The 24,273-nt window shown below is 43.0% G+C and overlaps 1 protein-coding gene and 1 long non-coding RNA gene across 4 annotated transcripts in view; both read left to right on the top strand.

Annotated features, from left to right (window-relative positions):
- The window catches only part of ADAMTS12 (ADAM metallopeptidase with thrombospondin type 1 motif 12), a 172,173-nt gene extending 168,255 nt beyond the window's left edge, over window positions 1–3,918 (top strand). For all 3 annotated transcript variants that reach the window (XM_068666284.1, XM_068666285.1, XM_068666286.1), the window contains one exon: window positions 1,008–3,918. In XM_068666284.1, the coding sequence (XP_068522385.1) occupies window positions 1,008–1,243 (236 nt within the window). In that variant the 3' untranslated portion in view covers window positions 1,244–3,918. The remainder of the gene's footprint in view (window positions 1–1,007) is intronic.
- Window positions 3,919–6,122: 2,204 nt separating this feature from the next.
- On the top strand, window positions 6,123–20,652 carry LOC137848466 (uncharacterized). Its single transcript, XR_011091369.1, has 3 exons — window positions 6,123–6,501; window positions 16,968–17,054; window positions 17,161–20,652. It is a non-coding gene; the product is annotated as an uncharacterized lncRNA (long non-coding RNA).
- Window positions 20,653–24,273: the final 3,621 nt, after the last annotated feature.

Below are 24,273 nucleotides of genomic sequence, written 5' to 3'. Positions count from 1 at the left end.
AGGAGGTACCACTTAGGGAAAGTACAGGAGTTTAGTCGTTCTCTGTGGTTCATTTCATTGGTATTCCCCCAGCATTCCCAACTGATATATTAGGGCTATTAAAGGCATCCTAGCCTGGTTCCTTTGGTTTCCATTTATGGAACTTTTTCCATGAATATGGTACGTCCTGTTTTGAACCTACAGTGCTGTCTGCTTCTGCCACCTTTTCTGGCAGCAAGTTGCAGCATTTCATAGCCTGCTTTGAAAAGAAGTCCTCCTATCTATTGTAAACCACTTTCTGCTGGTTTCACTGTGTTTCCCTAGATCCAGTGTTGAGGGATTTGTTGAACAAATCCTTCATTCAACTAATCCACCGCCTTTCTGCTTTTGCAAAGTTTTGCCTTCTCTCAGCCATCTCTTCTCACAGCTCAGGACCTCCATTTCAGTAATGCCTAACCAAATCTGACATGTGTCAGTTTATTTAAGCTACTACAGCCCTATCAGCACCTTACTACTGATATTAGCAATCCTTGGCTTATCCTAGTGCTGCAGAAAGTAGAGCCAAGCTGAACTTGTAGTTCTACATGCCTTGTTTATGCTCTTCCTGCCTGCCCTGCATTTCTCTGCAGCACACTGCAGCTCTTTGGGCTTATTTTAAATGCACTGTTACAAGAATGTCAAAGTGCCAGACACACAAATCATTGTTACTGAATCTCTGTGGCAGCTCTTAAAAGCAGAAATAGTAAAGTCAGAAACATCAACTAGCTCTGTCTTCTGCAAAAGTAAACCCTCACTGAACAATAATAAAAAAGTGCTGTATTTTCCAAGGCAGAAGGTCATGTGAAGTTTAATAGGAACTTTTCACTTATAACTCCTAAAATTTCAGGAGGCTTGAGCTGACAAGTAATACAAAGGAAGCAAAAGTTGTCCTAAGTATGAGCCTTAACATACATGCAGTTTAAGATTCTTGAAGTGCTGATGATTTGTCAGCAAAATATAGCTAATTCTTCTCATCTTCTCCACCATAGGCCTACCCTGCAGCAATGACCAACTGTCAGTCCACTTCTGCCAGAGGCTGAAAGGCATTGGCAAGTGCTCGGTGCCATCCATACAGACTCAGTGCTGCTCCACGTGTAGTCATCCCCGAGTTCGTAACAAAGCAAGATATTGGGATCAGCGAGGCCTCAAGCAACAAAATTATACTAAACTTAGAAGAAAATCACCTCAAAACCAAGAAAACAACAACCAAGCTGCTCAGCACTAGCTGCTTTTTATCTAGTTCATTTGGATGGGGCTTCTGTTTACAGGTTTTGTTTCTTCATGTTTTTTTCTGAACCGTCCAACATACATGGAAATCTGTGATCATAACTGGGAAAACACATTCCTTATGGTTATCAGTTCTAATGTACTGCTTCATTTTTTCACCTGTAGAAGTCCAGAATTTGTAATATTATTTGCAATGTGCAAGCAGCTAGTACTTAGGTGTGCATAGAGGCTATAGGCAAGCTTGGAAGAAGGTTGTTTTGTGTTTTTTAATGATTGTTTAGCTTGCTCTTTCTTCCATCTCTTTTCCAAAACTCTCTTGGAACAGCAGCACCACTTAAGAGTGCTGAGTGAAGGCGGATGATGGGACAGCCATTCCCCTGTGCTCACTCACTTTTCTGTTCTTTTTTTTTAAGAATCAAGGTGAGGTGTCAGTGTTTCTCTAGATTGTTTGCTCACTTCAGTTGTTATAAAGACAAAAGTAGAGTTTTGTAATAACTGATTATGATGTGTAGGCTGATTTGAAATGTGTTTTTTAAAAGAAAACTTTTTCATTTCCTACTTGACTGAACATCTAAAGGATACCTCAGAAATAGCCTGTTCTGGCCAGTTTTCTCCTGCTTCTTGCTCTAATGTAAAAACAAAACAAAAACAAAAACAAACAAACAAACAAAAAGAAGAAGAAGAAGAAACCCACCAAATCTGGAATGTTAAGTTCCCAGATATGCTTTAAGCAACATTTATTGGTACCATGAAAGCAAAGCTGTTTGCATCTACCACCTGAATAGGCAGATATATAATTCACACAGATAATCAGTGACAGTTCTATCATTTAATCCAGTATTTCCTGTAGAGCATAAACCCACATCCACATTACTCTTATCACCTCACTCACAGCAAACTTCATCCCCCCTGCCATGCAAATCCTTGATCATAGTGCAAGTGATGACATCTGGGATTAGGAGCCTAAGACCAGAGTATCTGCATAGCTCTGGACCTCTGGCATTAGGAGAGCACCAACGAAACAGTGTTTTGAATAGTGTGTTATTGAAAATGGCAGAACAACGCTTAGGGACACCAGACTGGACCCTTTGAAGGAAAGGTGGGCATTTTCAAAAGAGGTGTACAGAGTCTGACATTTAGATTCCTTTGAAATTCAGTAGGAGTTGGACACCTTGGCTCTTCGTGCTCTTTTGAAAATCATGGATTTACTCCCTAGCCACCTAACAATTTGAGATTGTAATACAGGGAAATGTCATATTTTGTGCAATGTAGAGTGAGATACATAGCCATGAATCAAAGTGTCACTATGGTTACAGAGTTATGATTATCAATAGTTGTATTTCTAGACAGACTTTTATGAAAGTTAATGGAAATATTTGGGCCTGACTATATCATATTAACCTAATGAAGACTGCAAGTCTAATTGTCCTTTTTCATAGGTTTGTGACCTTTGGCTAAGGGCTCACTTCTTCACTTGAAGTCTCTGGGAGTTCAGCATGGTAAGGTTAGATTTACTAACCCCTGCGATGGCAATGTAACCCCAGTTATAGGTGCTGATAAAACTCAAAATCCACTGATACAAATATGGTGCTAGTATAAATAGCTGCAGGCAATGACTTACAGTGGTGCGTGTGCATGCATGGGTGTACATAGCCTACATGCACATTTTCTTAAAATAATACATATCTGTGGTGTTGCTGGCCAATGCCAGACATACTGCTTTTTCAGTATCACAGTGTGCTTATGTCCTTCTGAGGTCCTGAATGGTTACCGGCCCTCTGAACAAGAGAAGGCAGATTGGTTCTTATTCCGTGGGAGGAATCATGTGAAGGACTGAATCATGTGAAGGAGTGGAGGTGTCCCATCTGTGATTCAGAAAGCATTTAAGCAGGGTTTGGCCCCAGGCTGCATTGTGTAAAGCAGAGCCTGTAAAGCCAAGTACAGGCAGTTGTCTGATGTCCAAGCAGCCTAGACTGGTGGGAATGCACAGTGGAAGTCAGCAAACAGCCATCAGGCTTGTGAGCTAATGAGAAGGGAGCTGACTGAGTGGAGGTAGTGCAGGTGGGAGGAAAAGTGCCTGGGAGGTTGTGCCTTCCACTGCTCTTTGCAGCACTGGTGGAGTAAAACCATTCCTGGCTTCATTGTTTACTACAGGGAGCTGTTATTTCATTTGAAATGGATAAAAGTGAGTAAGTGATATGAAGGACTTTCTACCCAGGGAAGTACAGTCAGCACTGTTGCTCAGCTTAAAACTTTAGGGATGAGACTGTGACAACACAAACCGTTTTAATAGGGCAGTGCCACTGCTGTATTTTACATAGGTTTTTACATTGCACTCATCAGCCTAATATCTCCTCTACGCTAACAGTATTTGCAAACATCTCTGCCATCCATTAGCAAGGTTCTTTTCTTATGACATATCTCTTTTTAAGTAAAGGTGGATTTATGATCCTAACCCAGATGGTCGCTATTCTCAAAACTGAATAGAGTATTAAGTGCTGAGGCATAATATCATTGTATTATCACATTAGCCTGAAACACTTCAGCTTCAACAGGTTGTTCAGGAAAAATGTGTATTTGGCACATTCACTGCTTGTTCTAGTATTTCAAGTTTTTAAAAGCAAACTACAATGACATATTTGTTTCAAGCTTCAATAAATGGCATTGCTTACATCTGATGTCTCTGGTATTTTGTGTCCAGTGCAAGAAGATTCATAAAATGGGATTACAATGAAAAATAAAAAAAAAGAAAAAAACAACAAAACCCTAAGACAGTATCTTCCTGTGCTTTCTATCTAGTTATTCCATCAGAATCCTCATCATTAACATATTTTGATGCTTGATATTCCAACACAAAAGAGATCGTTGAAGAGGAGAGGGAAAATGTGGCAGAATAAATCATGGTACTAAGTTATTTTCTATTAAATATATGACATCCTACCTCCTGAGATCCAGCAGATGTGCCCTGGCAGCAGATGTATGTATGTATGCCTACTGTGGGAAGTGTTTGTTTTCTTGAGGGGGTTGTTTGCAATGTGCTCATCCCAACCTTGCCCCCAAATCCTTTCAATACTCAAGTTTTGCAAGTACTGCTGATTCTGTGCTGCCCAGAAATATGATCGTGCTAACTCAGTTCCTTGACCTGACCCAGAAGCACAAGGATCACTGTTAGGTGTATCTGCTTGGGCAGAGAGCACTGTAAGTGTGCTCACTTACCCAACTCCACCCATTCATCCATGGGTTCAGCCTCATGACACCATGTGGAAATTGTAGGATGTTGCTGCTTCTTGCTTAACTAAGTAGGTGAGCATCTCCAGCCCCCAGGGGAAGCAGCCCTGTGCAGGTGATTTAAGAGGGGGGAATGAATTGGGTTGAGAAATGAGTTGAAGTTCCTCCACTTTGTGAGGCCTCATTGAGTGATGCCAGCACTGCAGCCTCCCCAGCCCTTACACCTGCAGGTAGTAGGACATGGGGAGCTCACACAAGGATATTGCATGTTTCTGTGACTGACTGATCCCTTCTTTCTCTTAATGGACAAATACGGATCTCTCCAGGGTGCCCACAGGAACAAAGCCTGAGGTATGTTAGCAGAGCAGTCCAAGTCCATTCTGCAGACACAATGATGGTAGCAGTAAAAGCCAGGAGGATGAGCAATAGCTACACCACCTTCAAAGTGGACAACCACCCCTGTAAGCTGGGGTGCCTGGGTCTGGGGAGGAATCTGTGGTGAACATGTGAGAAGGGGGAATTTGTTACATAGGTAGGCTGCCATTAGATGCCTTCTTGAAAGACACAAATCAAAACCAAAATTATTCAAGATTCTTCAGGACTTCTGCTGATTCAGCATTACCTTTATGAGTCATTAGATGTAGCTTTTATTAAATCAAAGTTAAAGACCTGGAACAGAGGAAAATAATTACTCAGAGGGGTTGGTGATTTGAGGAGGCACTCTTTTCCTAGATCTTTGCAGTTACCTCTATCAAGTTACAACCAGCTGAGAAGATGGTCCTCGAAAGCTGTCTGTTCTTAGACAGCTTGTATTGACTGGGGAGAACTCCATGAAACTCCATTAACCTAATGAAGCTTAATGAGTCAAAAAGGCCTGCTCCAAAGCCTCTGTGAGAAGCAGCAGGCTGACTCCCCTCCCGATTTGAAAGGAAAGGGGTTGAGCCCAGCTCCTTAATAAGCTAATACAGTGCCCAAGGCATGCAGCGAAAAACATGGTACCTCCTCCCCAGCTGTGCATTACCTGCATAGCACACATGTGTGGATCAGGTCCTTCAGTAAGATTGTCAGGGGAATGTTTTATCCCTGAATTCTGCTGTAGCCTATAGACCAAGCTGCTTGTGGATGTCATAGAATCACAGATCATTAAGGTTGGAAAAGATCTCCAAGACCGTCCGCTCCAAGCATCACCCTACCCCCAATATCACTCACAAAACCATGTTTCTAAGCACCATTCGCAACCTTTCCTTGAACACCCCCAGAGACAGTGATGCCACCACCTCCCCGGGCAACCCGTTCCAATGCCTGACTACCCTTTCTGAGAGGAAATGTCTCCTCATTTCCAACCTGAACCTCCCCTGACCAGAACAGTCTTCTACAAGGTCCAAGCAGGAGCAGTCACAATTCTGGGGATTTCAGAAACACATGGTAAAAATGTTTGTTCCCGTTTCACTGGTAGCAGAACCTGTCGCATCTCTCTGCCATCAGAAGCATTCTCTACTTCTGCCCATGGGCAACCTCACCCCTTCTTTGAGCACTGTTTTTGAGCTGACAGGGCTCACTAACCCAGCAGAAAAATTACCGTGTTTTAGTGGCTGTGTTAGTTTCCTAACTTAATTGGTTAATTAACTAATTACTTCTAACTAATTAGTTGTTCTAATGATTTAATTAGGCCTGCACAGAGAGCAGAGGCTTCTCAGGTAAGCGAAGCAGCAAGAGAGGACATAGCCCAGGATGGAATCTTCTCTTTTTACAGAAACAGAGCAGGTGCAGCAGGACTGATACCAGCAGAGCCTGGAGCTGTATCTGCTCAGAGTATCGAGCAGTCTCCCAGGGAGAAGCCAGCCTGCCCAGCCTCCATTGTAGGTTGTTTTAGTGATCGATTAGGTGTAAGACAAGAGGGAGTTCAGCCCTGAGGTTGCAAAGAAGCCACCTCTCTGAAAAGTCAAAATAAAAAAGAACATGGAGGAAAAATCACTTGGAGAAACTTTGGCTGCAGACATGAAGCTACTATTTAATCCCAGTAGAGAGGTAGGACAAGGTTTAGAAGAATGGTGTTTGTTAAGGGTGTTTTCTGCAGTCAATGTCTGTGTCTCCTCAGGTTTTGGGCTCTGGGTGTGATGTTCTGTAACACCACAGGCTATAAAAAGCAAGGAAAAGTACTGAGAAAAGTGTAAGTATGTAAGACTTCCATAACTATTCCTTCAGTGACACAAGAGAGGGACTCAGTTGATGTTCACCCCTAATTACAAAGAGTTAGGGGCTATAAAGCTTAAGCATGAAAGGTAAATCTAAGCTAATATATGCAACTCAATTGTTGGTGTCTTCAGGCTAGCAAAACAAAACTGAATAGTGGGGGAATAAAACAGTGTCTAAACAAGTAATTAATTCAGCCTGAAACCATGCTAACATAGAGTAATCATAGAATCTGAAGTCTCGTAATGTCCTCTTTGGAAGTCATTACTATCAGGTGTATCTAAAACTTCGGAGCTATAATCCTTGCAAATTCAGCCTTTTGGCTTAGTCACAGTAAAAATACAGATGTACTTACTTTTGCAACTATCACTCTGGGCATTGCTGGAAAAGGTGACAGCTCTGAAGCGGACCTGCTTTTCCTACCTCAGAGCTGTTACGTGGTCTTTGAAAACAGCTGTACACACTGTCCCTGAAAAAATAACATTTTTTTTGTGCTCAGTTGTTTGCTTTTTGAATAGTGTGTCAGCGTTGACGTACATTATTGATATTGTGGCTCTTGCGTGGAGTCCTTTGTGGACGAGTACATGGTTCGTGAACACTCATCCCACAGGTGATGATGGTGACGGACAGGGCTTTAAAAGCCCATTATATGTCCTCTTCACCCACTGGCCTCCCTTTAAAAGTGAACCTGAACAATGAATTGCTTCTGAAAATACCACTCAGGTGAAGGTAATATCTGGGCAGCCAAGCAAGTGGTAGGTTAAACTCTGACAAGGAATACGAAAAGTTTAAAGCAGTAACTACGGTACCAAAAAGATAAATGGGTGAGCCCAGCTCATATGTCTCCTACCCTTGGAGGTTTTTGCAGCAAAACACTATTGCTTAAATCACCTGAGAAAGAAGGAAATTACCGTATACAGTCATAATGCATGGCTTTCATGTGTGGCCATTGGGATAGGTGTGACAGACACGTGGACCCAAAAGGACAATTACTAAGATCTTCTAGGGAGCCATGGGATCTGGGAGCAATCCCAGCATATCAGCAAGTTGTGCAGAAAGGTGCTGTAAATAGAGCATGGTTAATTTTAAACAAATGAAGGAAGCCTGTTTAAGCCTTTCCTATGGGTAAGAGATTTTACGTGCAAGCAGAGTGCAGTGCTGGATGTGCTTTTCCTCTGGACTGCTGGGTCCCAACTGCAGCATTTGGGAGAGTTCAAGCCATCTCATGGGTGTTGCTGGGTCTGGAGCTGGATATGGTAAGGCTGCAATGCCCATCCTCCTGTGGTGAACCCCTGGAACACAATTCATGTACATGTGGCACGTGTCAGCTCTTACTATGCTGTAGATGCAGAACAGAAACTCCAAATTCCCTTTTGTTTTGCATGAAGTCTCAATAAATGAAAAAAAAGGGATGAAACTTGGATTTTAAGTGTTGCCTTGGATTTAAGTAAATGCTATCAGCTAGCAAAAAGAGAACATGCTGTGTGTGGAGAGGCTGAGGGAAAGCCAGAAACAAGAAAAGGCTGCATGCGGGGTCAAGCCAATTCATTGCAAGTGAGAGGGGGGTCCCAGGCAAATCAAAGTCATTGTGCATATGAACATTTCAAGGCAGTGCATGGTTTTACTGCAGTGGTCCTTGGGATGTGAGCAGGCACCCAGTGCTGCCTTCCTGCAATGCCTTATCTGTGTTCCTGCTTGCCAGCCCCCTGGGGAAAGGGCATTGCTGTTTACCATAGTACTGGTGTTAGAAGAGATTCCCACTGGGAATGCTGGTGTGCTGGAATGGTGGCAAACATGGTATTAATGGGAAACCACCATAAGGAAGTCTCCAGTATGAGGGAAGCTGATTACTCTCGTGAATACCAGAGAGGGAAAGCTTTGTTACAAACCCACAAGGACAGTCTGTGAATGGGACTGCGGTGAATTTTCAAGCACCCAAGCGCACATAAGTGTCACACAGATGGCAGGCATGGAAACACTATGTTTTCTGTCTATTCTCCTGCATCTGTTATCTGTTTCATACAATAGCTGAACTAATGAAGCTTGAGATTAAATTACCTCTTATCCTCTGGGTTCACTTCGAAGGGTATTGTTTGGTTGCTTGGTTCTGGAAGTAAAAATACCTTGTCATGTTATAATATATGGCAGCCTGAATCATACTCATAACAAATAATGCTGGCTTATAAAATTACTGTCCTTTGCTGCAAGTCCTACCATCTGAATGCTAATTGAATGATGTTTTTCTCCAGGGGAAAACTGCAAATTCATTTCAATGTGTTTCTATCCCTAGTCCTCCTAGACTTCACTGGGGACAGGCCTGGTCCTGCTAGTCAAAACACACCACTGGAATAACTAACACACTGAAAAGCCAGCAAGATTCTGCCCCAAGCTAAAAGAGGCTGTGCCAGACCCTGCATGCAATGGCCATGGACTTAGAGGAAATGGGACCAACTTTACTCCCACTGCCCATCTGATGGTGAGCTCAGCTGATCTCAGCTTCATAGCTGTGTAAAATGAAAGTTTTTGCATCTCAGCTGACGGGAAGGCAGGAGTGTCCTCAGGTTCTAGCATGAGCTGGGAGTTTGCCAACAATGGATGTCCCCTTGTTAGCAAGTTACAGCTGACTGTTCCCTGTTACTCCAGGATCACTTCATTTCTTACCACGCTTGTCTTCCAAGCGTGCATTTAGGCAAAGAGACAGTGGATGTTGCCACAGCCAGACGCTGCTGGAGTTAATGGGAGCTGAAATGGGTCTTGGTAATTAATGCAGTCACAAGTTGAAATAACTAGATTTTTAGCAAAGCTTCCTGCTGGCTCATGCTCCCTGCCCACAGGGGACATGTGGTCTGACTGATGAGGGAACCCTCATTTGTAGGGGAGCCTGCTGGGCGCAGGCAGGGCTGGCGTGAAACCCCTGCAAGGATGCTGGGACTTCTGCTCATTTGTGTCTTCAGCACCCACTCTGACTCAACCCCAATCTGTCTGACCTGCAGTCAACCTCCGAATGGGAAATGTGGCTTTCACTGCTCAGTATTCAAAAGGGCAACGAGATAGGGAACACACAACATGTTCTCCACTGAGCTCAACAAATCCTTTAAGCAACCCATGTCTCCATGTTCACTGGCTGATGTCGTAACACAAAGGAAGCTTTGTGCTGGGAGCTTTTATCCTGCTGTCGTGACTGCCATGTCCAAGACCCTGGTAGGTGTGAATCTGTAAAAACACAACCAAGGTCAGTGGTGAAGTTTTCCATCAGCTATAGGCAATAGCCTATGCCCTAGGTGCAGAATGGTTTTGTCTGTGTAAATGAGAAGTTTTAACAACAGCAACAGGAACCAGCTTTGCTAAAAAGCTTAGTCATTGAAAAAAGGAGTATTGGAGTGTTAAGTTAGGTTCAGTGTGAAGTCATGGAAGACATCAAAACTGCTAATTTTGATATTGCTGAAATTAAATGTTTGTTGGGGTATGTGGGCAGGCACTGTTTACAAGGCAGAAACTGTATTAGAATATCCTGAGTTGGATGGACCCACAAATTAGACATCAAGTCCAGCTCCTGGCTCCTCCAAGTCCAACTGTAAGCTGTATTAGGTGGCTCATCCAGCAGCAACCTTGCCTGGAGCTTGTGTTTGGATCATGTACCTGACTGTGGCTTGGCATGAGTGCCATGTCTTTCTGTGCAGGATGCTGAAGTGGTGTCCTTCCACTCTTTCCTCTCAGAAGTTTTTCACTGTTTTATTTTTTTTAGTGATAATTATAGTAGCACTGAGAGATGGACAGTGTGATGTGATATTTAGGGCTGTCAGCTGAGAGTAAGGAGCATCTCCTCTCTGGTGCACAGGGAAAAATCTTAGTTTCATCTTGACTGCAGGTGATTTCTATTTTAAGTAATCAGTCACCTGAGAAAGAAACAGTCACTTGGGGATGCCATTCATTTTCTGGTTGTCGAATGAATTATACAGATTTTATACAGGAAATGTACTGAGCACAAAGTTGAGAGTTGTTGTTTTCACTGGGTGTGTTTTACAGCCAAAGCAAGTTTGTGCTGAATTGCCCCAGTAAGTAATTATCAGTAGTCCCCAAACAGATTTATGGAGTATGTCTGACTGACTCCCATTGTTTCAACAAACACAGCCCCGTCATGTGCTTGAGTCTGAGGAACTTTATAGGGGAAACAATAAAATAAGTCTTTGAGGAAAGAACATTATGTATCCTCTGCAACAGTCAGTGCCACTGCTCCCTCTCATCTGGGAGTTGTCTGCTAAGATGAAAATATGCCGTATATGGAGCACAAAATCTGCTGCAGACAAGAACTAACAGGGAGCTGGCTTCCTTCTCCTCTTTCATCACCTTTATTTATTGGGCTCCTTTACATTTTTGAGTAATTATGCATTTTTTATCCATGGATGAGTGAATTAAGGTTGCTGATTAGAGGACTATTGTGTCCTTAAGAGTGCTTGTTCCAATCAAGGGAAAAGTATGTTCTTAATTTGAGCTACCCTGGGGTTGTGTCCAGTGAAATCAAGGCATCTTGTTTGCTTCTGAGTTGGGCTGCTAGGATGACTGAAAGTCCAGATTAACCTCATGTTCCATTACTGCACGGGCTCAAGCCTTTTCCCAGCCAAAAATTTTTGTACTTTATGCTTTCAACCTCTGGACTGTGTGCTGTTATTTCTGTGCCAAAAATATGTACAGCCTCCATTAGAAATCTCTTCCACAGAGAGGTGCTTGCAAACTTTGGTCAAATCTTCTGTGAAATGAAATAAATATGCTGAGTTTTTCCAGTTATGCCATGGATATTTCATGGACTTCAATTTTTCCATTCTGTTTCTGAACCCTCAAAAATCCACTTTGAGGTGCAGACACAAACTTGCTACAGAATTGAAAATTTGGTCTTGTCAGTCCACATGGCATTGGTATTACTTTTACCATTTTTTTCAGGGGCAACTTGTACTTCTTACAGCTGTAGCATTAGGGTAAATAGCATAAACACAGCTGGTAGTTTGTCATTAGTCTGCTGCTGTTTTCCAATGTCATGAACGTCAGTATACAGCCCACTTCTTCTATAGGACTTGACTTCTTTGCTTTTTGTTTTGCTTGCTTTATGAAAACAGATCTTTAAATTCCACTGACTTTAGCAAGTGACCCAGTTCACCCTGTCTAACCAATCATCCTTTTACTGTCTCACCCAGCACTCATTTTTTGTTCTCTTCCAGCTCAACAATAAAGATATTTAATGGCAAAAATATCTCTCTACAGGAATGGAAGTGTTAGGTTGATGTTTCTCATGTATGTTACTTTTATAATCAGTTCTGCATGGGCTTGTTTTTAACATAGTAGTAGTTTATACAGTCAAAATGTTGGATGGGAAAAAATGAAGTTTTTCACAGATATATTTTGTTCAGTCCAACCAAGCCTCTTGTCTGTTGGAGGGAGGCTATAGTCATGTTGTTTTGATAAGAAACAAGCTACTAAAACCACAGCGCTAACCTCTGTCTTACTGAAGTTTTAATCTCAAGGCACACTCCAAATATCACTGAAAAGAGTTTTGAAATGTCTTTGATCTCAGCTTTCTGTTAACATAACTATGGAGGCATCTTTGGGTCAGCTGGCATGCTGTCCTCTGAAATAAGAAAAAAAAAAAAAAGAGAGTCATAGAGGCTTTGTTATTAAGCAGTTGAAAAGTCTATGTTTTCCCATCTTCTCCATATTTCAATGTGCCTGAGGATTTGATCAGCAGGGGAGCCTGCTATGGGAAATGCTGTGCTCCAGGTTTGTGTTTGAAAAATCAAAGTGAATCCCAACCCCTGTCTGCTACCGTGGAGCACAAACAGATTAAACTAAAGCCTTCCTGGACTACCCTTGGGGCCATTAGTTGGCCATGACTCCTGCAGAGTCAAATAAGGTTGAGGGGGGAGGCTTCAAGGGTGCTGGTTGTCCTCACCTGCCTCAGGCACCTGTGAACAAGTAATTCAGTAGTATTGTCTGTAATTGTGTGTAGATGAAACCAGAAGCAGAGCTGCTTTTGAGCACAGGAGACCAGTTTAGATTCAGTAACAGCTTAGAAGTGCAGGTATGTTGTTTTATGAGCAGGTCCAGCTACTGCCAGTTTGGAGGTGAAAGAAGAGGGCAACTTGAAGTGCTGGTGGCAGTGACCTTGTTACAAATCCAGGTGCACTTTGGGTCTGCTTGCCTGTATGGTGCTGAGCAGTGATCATCCTGATCCCAAAAGTGCAGCCATAGGCCTGTAGTCAGGCAGAACATCCACAGATGACTTCAAATCAGTACAAGTTACTAGTTACAGATAAAATGAAGTAAAAATGTATGATATTTTTATAAGAGAAGAAATTTCATTTTCTTAGCACTTTCCCCCTGTGACACCACTGTATATGTTTGTGAAGGAGAAGTAATTTGCTTCTGAATTTGCAGCTTGGGAATGCTTATCTGCGGTGATCTGAGTTCGCTCTCTGGTTAGCTGTTTTATGATTGAAAATGCCTCCTTCTGTATGAAATATCAGATATTACTTCAATTGTCAATGACTTCTAGCCTATAAAATAGTAACTGGATTCTGAATCTCTAGACGGTTCAGGACTGGAACTGGTCAGGCGTTTTTAATGGATAAAAAGTGACTTTGCTGTATTGGGTTTACATGGCAAGGTTTTGGTAGTGGGGGGGCTGTATGGCTGGCCTCTGTGAGCAGAGCCCAGCAGCTGCCCCATGTCAGACCAGAGCTGCTCCAAAAGAGAACTGCGGCTGGCCAGAGCCAAACCAGGGAGCACGCTGGTTGGGCCTCTGGGAGAGGTTGAAGAAAGGGAAAACAGACAACAACACAAAAAAAAAAACTGCTGCAGAACAGCAGCTGGAACGGTGAGGAGTGAGAAGCAGCCCTGCAGCCCCCCAGGTGAGTGCAGCGGGAGGGCAGGAGGTGCTCCAGGCAGGCAGCAGCAGTTCCCCTGTGGCCTGTGGAGAGGCCCCTGGTGGAGCAGGCTGTCCCCCTGCAGCCCATGGGTCCCCCAGGGAGCAGATCTCCACGCTGCAGCCCCCCCATGGGTGGAGGAGCCCCCGGTGGAGCAGGTGGATGTGGCCTGGAGGAGGCTGCGGCCCATGGAGAGCCCCCGCAGGAGCAGGCCCCGGGCCAGAGCTGCAGCCCGTGGAGAGGAGCCCACGCAGGAGCAGGGGGTCTGGGGGGAGCTGCTGCCCATGGGGGACCTGTGCTGGAGCAGTTTGCTCCTGGGGGATGGACCCCGTGGGAGGTAGCTGTGTGGGAGCAGTGCTTGAAGAGCTGCTGCCTGTAGGAAGCCAGAGGAGATGAAGCATCAGGGACTGACTGCAGTCACTATTGCCCATTCCTCTGTCCCACTCAGGGGGAGGAGGTGGAAGAGGGTGGAGGGTGGGGTGGGGGTGGGGGAGGTGGTTTTAGTTTGCTTCTAGTTTCTCACTGTTACAATTTATTGCCTATTACTAACAGGCTGTATTAAACTCCCTATACTGAGTCTGTTATGCCCATGACGATAATGGTTGAGTGATCTCCCTGTCCTTATCTCAATCCTTGAGCCATTTCCATCACTATTTTCTTCCCCGTTTACTTCAAGGAGGGGGAGTGAGGGAGTTGTTGTAGAGTTCAGCTGCCCAGCAGTGTAAAACCACCACAGCTGAAGATACTTTGTTCAGCTCTTGTGAGAAGCTCAGAATTATTATTATTATTTTTTAATTTTAGGATAAATGATGCTTTACTACACAAAGTGAATATTTTCTTGACGAAAAGATTGTATTTTGTCATAGCTAACATTTTCCTTTAAAAGTGACGTGTTGACAGTGTTGTGGTTCTTGGTGGAAAGCTGACAAGCTGTCAAAAACTTGACGTGCCGTTTGCATTTGTTTGACCCCACGTGTGGTCCTAGCAACAACTGAGAAATAACATTTAAAGTGATTCTGATATGGCAATGTTAACTACAGTGTCCTGTCTAATTTCCTTTCTGTGACTGTACTTCCCCCTATAAAGGCTTGAGGAATACTGCATGGTAACTGATGAGGTATAATTAGTTATCATTGTTCATTGTTAAATAACCTTTATATTCTACCTGTTATATGGTACTGTATGTTATTTATTAACATATGCAACTTCAAATCATGATTCATATGAAAATGCAGTATGAGATCTGAAGAGAGTCCTAAAATGATAGGTTCAACATGATTTCTACCCAAATAGCAAGTCTTGCTACTTGGAAAAGAGCAGTATTTACTTCTCTCTCTCTCTCTTTTTTTTTTTTTTTTTTTTTAATGTACTGAATAAAACTGAGCAGCAATTCATGAGGATTTTCATTTACCGAACTTTGTCCTTGTCCTGTTTTTGAAACCAGGGACAAAAAACTAATTGCTTTGTGTGTTTATTTATGGAAATTCTGTCCACGTTCACAAAAATATTTTGCAAAGCTTGCGATAACTTTGAAGCTTCATGTGTCCAGCCAAGCCATCATCTCTTGGATGAGATTTGTGTGACTGTAAATTCCCAGTTTGAAAACTGCTCTGATAACAATGCAGGGTTCTTTTCACTCCCACAGATGTCTGTGTGTGCATCCTTTTCAGTCTCCAGCTCAACTCTTCTAGCCATCTTCAGATTACTCGTTATGTTTCTATTACATCTGAAGCTGTGTGTGTGATCTCTACCTGATCACTTTATGGGAATTCATGGAATCACAGAATGGATGAGGTTAGAAGGCACCTCTGGAGATTGCCTAACCCAATCTCCCTGCTCATGTTGACCAGAGTTATGTGTGTTTTTTGTTGTTGTTGTTGTTTTGTTTTGTTTTTAATATGTATTTCCTTTCTTGGATGGAGACTCCCCAACCTCTTTAGGCAACTTCTTCCAGTGTTCAACCATTCCCACAGTGAGGAAAGAAAATGCTGTTACAGCTAGTCCTCCCAGTACAAATCTGCTGGTGCTGCACTCTATTCCATTGTCCAGATTATTAATGAAAATGTGAAACAGGTCTGGCCCCAGATTCAACATTGTGGTACACCACTAGTCACTGGCTTTCAGCTGGACTGCATGCTGCTGATCACAACCTGTTAACCTGTTAAACCTGGAATTTCAACCACTTTTCAGTTCAGCTCACCTTACCTCCACCTACCTAGTCCATACTCCACCGACTTGTCAATGAAGAAGTTATGGAAGACAGTGTTAAAAGCCCTCCTAAAGCTGATAAACTTGAGATAGACAGCAGGTACCCACCTGCTGGTATTCAGGTAGGTTAACACAAAAGATTTGCCTGGGGTAGTTTTAGATGTTTAGATGTTTAGTTTTAGTTTTAGTGTTCACAAAAAAGTCTCTTCTGACAGTACTTAAGTTTGCAACCCAATGCAGAATGGGTATCGAAACCCAGTATGGACTAGAAACATAATTAGCAAAATCAGCCCATTACAGTGTTGGTAACTGAAACAAATAATGTCTTGTATTTATTGAGGAAATTTTCCTCACTCTTCATGCTCTGGACTTACAAAAGTATAACTGGGAGCCAAATGTTTGCAGCCCAGATGGAGAAAGAAAAATCAGCTTGTCTTGCACTGAGTTTTATTTAAGGATGAAAATTACTGGGTGGCAGTTCTTCATTGATTTTATGAAATTCTTGTGTGCTGCTGTTACATGAGGTAATCCTTGCTGAGGATGTGATGCTGCCCTTCTGTACAATGCCTCTCCCCCACCAGCTTGTTCTTTTTCTTGAGCAGCAATGATTCTTGTCAAGTGTAAATGTAGTTTTTGTAACAGTACAGAAATCCAACGATAATAAACAGCTGAGAACGGACAACCTCCACCTACACTGTGATAACTGAAAACTTTTTGAAGTGATTTCTCAGCCTGTGTAAGGAAAAAGTAAATTGCTAGCTATCAGGCTTTTGCCTTTTCAAGTGTATAATGTAGATCTTCCTGTGCACTCCAATGCTAGAAGTAACATTTTTGTTGCTCACCCAACTTCTGAAGTTGTTTTTGCAGAACAGAACAGAGAAAGGAGAAAAAGAGTAGCTATTAAATGACTGGAGAGAAGGTTCAGCAGTGCTCAAACCAACAGGGGCTCAGAGAGACCTTCCAGACACCACTGCACAGGATTACCTGCAGCAGTAACCCCAAAAAATGGACTGCAAAGCCTCAGCATCCATTCATCTCCCTCTGGAATTACACTTGATCGTGATAGATGATGAAAACTGCCTGCCTTGGGACTGTGCCAGATCTGAAGCCCCATGCTGAAGAGCTATGGGACAAAAGTAAACAGCAAGTAAGATTTTCTTACTCTGTTTTTTTTTACAGACATCGTCATCTGTGACAGTTTATGAAGACCATTGTCTTCTGAGGAACTGAGGACCCTCTACAGATAATAACAGTTTAAAGGCACTGGTGATGTTTTGAGTACAGAATCAATAATGGGCTTGAAATACCATAAGCCAAGGTTGACCAAAGAGAAGGAATGATTGATTTTTTTTTTTTTTTTTTCCATTTGCAGCTTTTGAAGCAGCACTTCTCTGGGTAACTTGAGTTCCCTGTGTCAACTGGGCAGCCCAGCCCTTGCAAGATTGCTCTCTCCTGCAGACCCTGAGACAGAGCCAAAGCAATCCGGAGGAGCAGGTCATGCAGAGCTGCACAGTGGGCTGACACAGGGCAGGCTGGGCGGCAAAGACCTCTTCAGCAAGTGTCCCTTGATCCTGAAGAGGCCTGCTTTCAGTGTTAGCAGAGGTAACACCACCCCTCTGCAGTGCATTGCTGAATTGGGCCACGAAAAATGAAGTGGTACTGCTGTGACTATCCATAATTTTTGTGCAGCTGCTGGGCCAGTCTGACACAGCAAGGGTAGGGGAAAGAGGCATTAAAGATTTGAGGTGAAGCTGGTCCTACTGCAAACAGGAAATCGGTGTCTCATAAGCACAAAGCTTTGCTGCAGTGACGCCAAGCAGGGCATTTTACAGCTGCAACTTGAACAGCAGAAAAACTCCATCCTTCTCAAGAGAAAAAGTTTTGACCATGTCTGTTTTCCCTTTCTGTGGTAGGTAGCACGGTTCACTGACTGCTCTGATGCAAAAATCCACTGGTGAGTGCTGGCAGCTGGTAAAAATCAGCGGTGCAAGGAACGGCAATCCCTTGGGCCATGCCTGTGTGCAGTGGTGCAGACAGATGCTGCACACACATGTTCACGTATACACACATGTTCAGTCTCACTTTCTTCTAACAAACTCAGTCTAATGAAAGCTGCTGCATGGCAAAGCCAGCAGAAGAGGCAGTGCAGTGTGGGCAGAGCAGAGTACTGGTTTGCAAGCCTGCAGCCTGTGGGTTGCACGGTGACACCGGGTGAGCATTGCAGTGCTCTGCACTCCTGGTGCCCCCTCTAATTTAATTGACGGCTCCTCAGAGCAGAGGCTGCCTGTGTGCAGATTTGAACAATGAGGTTTTGATCTTGTTTGAGGTCCCTCGGCACTGCATTAATGCTATTATATTAATCATATTATATGATTTACGGTCACATCAGTAGGACAGTTTTTAAGAAGAACAACCCTGTGATGAAAGGACAGGGCCGAGGATGGGAAGTTAAAAGATCTAGACCAGATTTCTGTTACAATTTTGAGCTGATCATTTGTTCCTTTAACTGGCATACAACCGCAGCTTGCACAGGTTAGTGATCGTTGAACTAAGATTTGTAGATATTCTCTCTAGATTGCTCTATTGCTGTTGTCATTTATTTTGTCTCTGGCTGTGACACATTTAATCCATTTAAGCTCATGTTACCCTGTTAAAAGCCGATGTAATTTACCATTCATAAGCAGAAGGCATTCTCCCAGGGGTTTGAATCTGAGAATGAGCAGGCTGCCAGCCACAGCGGGGAGAGAGGTGAGGTGCAGAGAGGATCCCCTTGGCAGGCAGGAGGGTAGAGATTTCACTGTCACTGTTTTGGATTGCCACATGTGGCTGAACTTTGAATTGTCATTTCCTTTGTTGTTGAAGATGGGGGTTGTGCTAGAAGAACTGGGACAGCAAATACCCCCGCCTTGAGCCCTTACACAGATGCCTGTGCTTATGAGCCAACCCTAATATAGCAAACCCAGAACTATTTGTCTGTGCAAGGATGATTAGTGTTGGATGTGCTGTAATTAAAACATGCTCATCGTGTTGGCTGGGGCACTGGTCCATAACCTGGAGGTTGGCATGTCCTTTGGCACAGCCCAGAGTCAGACTGCCACTCAGGTAGCAGCCAGGCATGGCCCAGTGTCAGCTGGAAGACGCTGCTGTCTGTGGGCAGCTGGGACATGGCATTTTTGGCTGGGGGAGGGAAATGTGAGTTTTGGCCTAGGAGCGAGACAGCACTTCTGGTGTTTTATTTGGTGGTGTAGGTGAGGCAGTCTGGGAGGAGGCATAGTTTTCCACTGGCCAGGGAGTCTGGATGAAAGCTGGAAGGGACAACTGCAGCCTCCTTTTCTGCATCCTGCTTTCTCCTCCATTTGTCCACATTCTCTCTCTTTTCCTGTAGCCTTTTCATTTTTGTTCCTCATGGTCCCAGCTCAAGCCATGAATCGAATACCACATTTCCCTCCTGCTTATTGCTCAGGAATTTAACTCAGGAGTTAAAATGCAGTGTTACAATTTGGCAGCAGTGGCACCTGCAGTTACAGCAGGGTGGGATGAGAATGGCAAGCGTTGGTGTTACGACCTTCAGCAGGTTTTTCATTTCCTGTGCTAAGACTAGTGTTTTGTATGAAATGTATACTGATACCTAGCTCAAGTTTTAGTGGGTTGTGCATGTCATGCTTCTAAGCAATGCAATACTTGCCTTTCTTCATTGACATGGAAGGAAAAATGAATTATTCAGTGTATCTTTAATGATGTGCAGACTGAGGTAACTAGCTATAGCTGCTACTCTCTTCCATTCATTTAGAAACACTGCTAGAGAAAGTGACAGTTTGCCATAATCTCCATATACTATATCTTCCATGCATGAGGAGGGGGTGTTGAAATGACCTTATCAACAATCTGTGATACTTGTTGTGACAAGGTTGTTAACTGGATGATACAGATTATCCTGTAGACAAATTGCTGCTTTGCAAGGTATTCTTCTGTTGAGAACACGGAATCATACACCACGTCATTGCACCTCATGCTCCACCAAGTCTGTGTGGAACATCTTGAAAATTCAGAATTTAATTGCTGGGAATTCATGATTTGTTATAAAAGTAAAGAAAAGTCCTAACTTTGTTTACTGGTGGTGAAAAGACAGTAGCTCCTTCCCATAAAATTAAAATGTGTTTGAAATCCCCAATAAGCTGCACAGTCAGGCTCTGTTTTCTGCATTTCTTTGCTGTCTTCCTTCTTGTGTCCTTTCCTATCTAGGAGAGACTCCAGTCCGACAAGAGGCTCTTTAGATGTTGGGATTTGAATCCCCCCATAGGCAGAGGAGGGAAACCAAATTGGGGAATTCCACTTCTGGGACAGGCACTCGGTGCATGACAAGTGGGGAGCTTTAGATAAACAAGTCATTGCCTTGGTGGTTCTGGTACTTCAGGGCCAGGCAGCAGCTGATTGCAGAATCAGTTATGGACTGGCTCTGGGCTCTAGTTTCTACCTGAGTCCCACTCTAGCCACTCATATCTTTCTTGAATTCAGTTGCAAGGGCTAAGTCTTTTATAAAGCTTGTCTTGTCTGTTTTCCAGATCACTGAGTTGTCTCTTCCAGATCAGCCAAGTTAAATGCTGGGTTCCTCTGACAGTCCATACATGAAATCTGGAAGAGTTATCAAACTCTGTCTGAGGGATCTGAGCCCAGAAAAAAGCAGCTTGGAAATCCTTTTCAAAATGTGCTCCTTGTTCCTCCTTAATTCCGAGTTCCCTATCTGCAGATCCAAAGTGATGCAAGTTTATGCATCATAAAGCAAAATGGAAATTTTTTGTTTTATGATCATTTCTAGAGACATCTTGAAAGTCTTAATATGTGGAAAACGTCTTATACTGAAAAATAAAACCAACTTGTCATTGGAAACTAAGAATTACACATTCTGAAATTATTTTTATTTCCATCCGGTGAACAATTTCAAAAATCTCTTCCAGTAAAAGATAATAGCAGCTCAGCCTCCCTATGCTGATGTGTTTGGGAATATCTACCTTTCAGTGCAAGAAAGGGAAAACTTGGTAGTAAAGCTCTAACTGGCCGTATTTGTGCATGCAGTCTGCCCAGGGGTGATCTGCTCAAAGACTTAGAGTGTCTTAAAAATCCTAAGGAAAGAAATCCTACTCTAAAAGAATGTCTCTGCTTGATCCCTTTGTCCTGTCAGTTTGATGTAAAGGTATTTTATTCCACCTGATCCCTCTGCTGACACCATCTATCTAGATGTGGAGGCCAGAACTTAGAACATGTGTGATTTGATTTTCCATAGCCTAGTGGGGTATTTATGAATGGAATTGATTGCATGATTATTAGCTCTCAGCAGGTAATGGCTTCTTGGAAATGTATGCTTTGTTATTAATACTGTTTTGACATTTCAGTGGCTGCACCAAGAAAAGCTTTATTTCCATAGTCATATTCATATTGAAGAAACCCATTCCTCAACTGATTTACAGCTGTTCCAGTGTGCAGCCTGACATCCCTGCAGATACGCAGGGGTATCACATCCTTCAGGGCCTTTATCCCATTAAACAAAAATACAGATAGATTTTCCTTCTATTGCTGATGTACTATAGACAGGTTACAGTTTGTCCCTGAAGTGTGCAATTGAGAAATCACATATTAAGCATGATTAGATTAATGTCATTGTGCATTTAAGCTCTTGCGGAATATTAAGTTAACTTGTTCTGTTGCCGTACACACTCTGTGCACAGGGGTGAGTTGTGAGTATTCCCAAAATGAAGAATGATGTTTCAGGAGTGTAATAAATCAGCGAGTGCCTGTTTTGTAGGCCTGCAGCTTCCTGTGATGGATAGCAAAAGGTGCTTTAAATGTCAGCCCCAAACTGGCATGGAATGAACGTATTTTCTTCTAGTGAGATAAACCCATCACAGGAGAGGACGCTTGAAACTCCAAGAAGCTTAATTGTACTTTTCAGCTGGATGTAGGCAAGGACAGCACTGCATGTCTTTGTTCCAAGCTTCCTTGCTAAACCTCTGCCCCTGTCTGCCACCCCTCTTGTTTGCTCAAATGCCTTTTTTTTTTTTTTTTTGGTGTTGTTGTGAAATTTTTCCTGGTTTCAGAAGAGCTCTGTGATCCAGTTGAAGAATATCATTTGGAATAGGATACAGGTATGTTGTTTACTGAAACTAATTACATAGCCCAGATGATTTACCGTTAACATCCAAGAACAAAAGAAAATGCCCTTGGCTGCTCTTAATTATCTGAGCACAAGTTTCCTTGTAGTAATTTCTCCAAAGATGTTAATCCATGCATTGCTCCATGCACTCTCCTATTCCTATTTGAAGACTGAAAAAAAAAAAAAAAAAGTAAATTTGATACAAATTCCAGATGTAGCACATTCTATCTGAGAATATTCTATCACAGTGACTAAGAAGGCATCAAGTGCAACCAGACAATTGTAAAGGAATATTTCTCTCCAGGCAGATGGAAAACGCTAGTGTGTAGATAGGCTGAGTAGTTTCAGAAATACTCTTTAAGCACTAAGCAGTATGCATCGTCTTGTTTTTATAAGTATTGCTAGAGGCTATACTTAATTTTCATAGCATCAGTTTACCATTATCTGATTTGAAGGCCAAAATTTACTGTGTGATTAAGAAACTGTGGAGAAAGCTGAAGCAATCATGAAATTATGTAGGGCATAAGCCGAAGGCTTAAATGATTTTACAAGAATCCCCTTAATTGTTTTTGTTTGTTTGTTTTTACCAGAAGGCTTGTTTTGTTTGCCTTTTTTGGGGAGCAACAGGAGTGGACTGGGTTAGATGCAGTAGAAAAATGTGTGGTCAGGGCAGGGCTGACTGTGCAAAGGTGCCTACAGGGATTAAAATTTGTTTTGGAGCTGGGTTCTCCCTAAAGGTGATTCTTCACTGCTTTTAGAGGAGTTGAAATTAAATATTGAATATTGAAACTGCATCAGGTTGTCCCAGTGGTCTGAGGCAGTACTATTAGCAGCTGCTGTAGGAATTTGATCCCAAAATGTGATGGGAACAGTCATAGTGGACTCATCTTGGCTCATGGCAGTCTGCAGATGACTCTGGGCTGGGGAAAACTCTTTTAGGTGAGTTTGCACAACTGAGGAGGCTCACTGAAAGCTGTCACAGTGATCTATCCAAGTACAGAAGTTCCTGCCAGACTTTATTTTTATATACTGGAATGATTTATCAGGTTAGGTAGCATCCTTCACTGTCATTCTCTGTCACTCCTTCAGCAATTTGCATTGGAATCTGCTTTAAGATACGAGAACCAAATTGCTGTGAAGTAAAGCAGAGTTTCAGCTGTACCTTATCAGCTGCTCCAGAGGAAAATGCCCATGGCATGATGGAGTCTGTGCTAAATGTGAGGTAATTCATATTCCCATGAAAACCTCACAGGGGACGTGCAGGCTTAAAGTGAACCTGCAAATGTTTTGGATTTCTCTTGCCTACTGGCAGTAAGCCAGAGCATGCTCTGAAGAATGGGAGGGGTGTCTTTCAGCCTTCCCATCCCTGGGAAGAACTGTACAAAGGCTTCTCTCTTGCTTGACAAGTGAGTGGTCCAACTGCTGGGCTATTACCCCAAGCCTGCACAGCATCCTCCTGCCGTAGGGGATGATGAGCATGGTACTTCAGGAGTTTAGTCCTACCAAGTCTGTGTGAGTGGAGCCCTGCACTGATCACAATTTGGGTTTGGACACCTCAGATCGGTCCACATCATGCTTGGGGTGTGTCCATGCTTTATTGGAGTGTCCTGTTATGTTTTGTTCCTAGTAATGTATTTTTATATACCTATGTATTTGTTACACAGAGTTTTTTGACAGACGAGCTATGGAAACTATCAGCATGATCTACACAAGTGAGGGTTCAGTCAAAGGTAAGCTGTCCGACACTGCCATCTACTGAGTTACACGCAGTAGTAATGATGCACACAGCAGCGGCCAGCACTTTTGCAGCGCTGTTTTCTCAGCGCACGTCTTAATGCGAGCATGCACAGGGACCCCTACAAAACAAAAGGCAGAGCTCTCCGTGAAACTCGGCAAATACACCAGAGTATTAGAACGGCAGCTCAAAGCTTGGTTCCTAGAGAAATGGAGCTAGTAGCTCATTTTCCCTGGGGACTGGTCTCTGCTCTGGTTTTGCTCCCACGTCTACATTTGATGAAGGTCTCCTGCCACAGGGACAGCTGACATCTGATGATGCCCTTTTCTTTTGCACAAGTGACAGTCGCTTCACAGCAAAGCAAAGCAGATGCAAAATACAGACAATCAGACCTAGGTATTTTAAACTCACTCCACCATCACTGAAATAATTTTGAAAGCAGTAAAGCAGTGGAAAGTCAATCTTTCCCTTTTACTCATAGCAGTTAGACAGAACGTTACTAGTGTGAAGGGGCTGGAAATAGACTTTGCTGAAATTAGCTGGGCTTGTGGTTTGGGGAGACTGAATTCACAAGGGGTTCAAAGGCTAATATAATGTATACA

The sequence above is a fragment of the Anas acuta genome, chromosome Z (genome assembly GCF_963932015.1).
Source record: "Anas acuta chromosome Z, bAnaAcu1.1, whole genome shotgun sequence".
NCBI classification, from domain to species: Eukaryota; Metazoa; Chordata; class Aves; order Anseriformes; family Anatidae; genus Anas; species Anas acuta.
The sequence above is the reverse complement of the archived record's forward strand: the minus strand, read 5'-3'. Positions and strand labels throughout refer to the sequence as shown.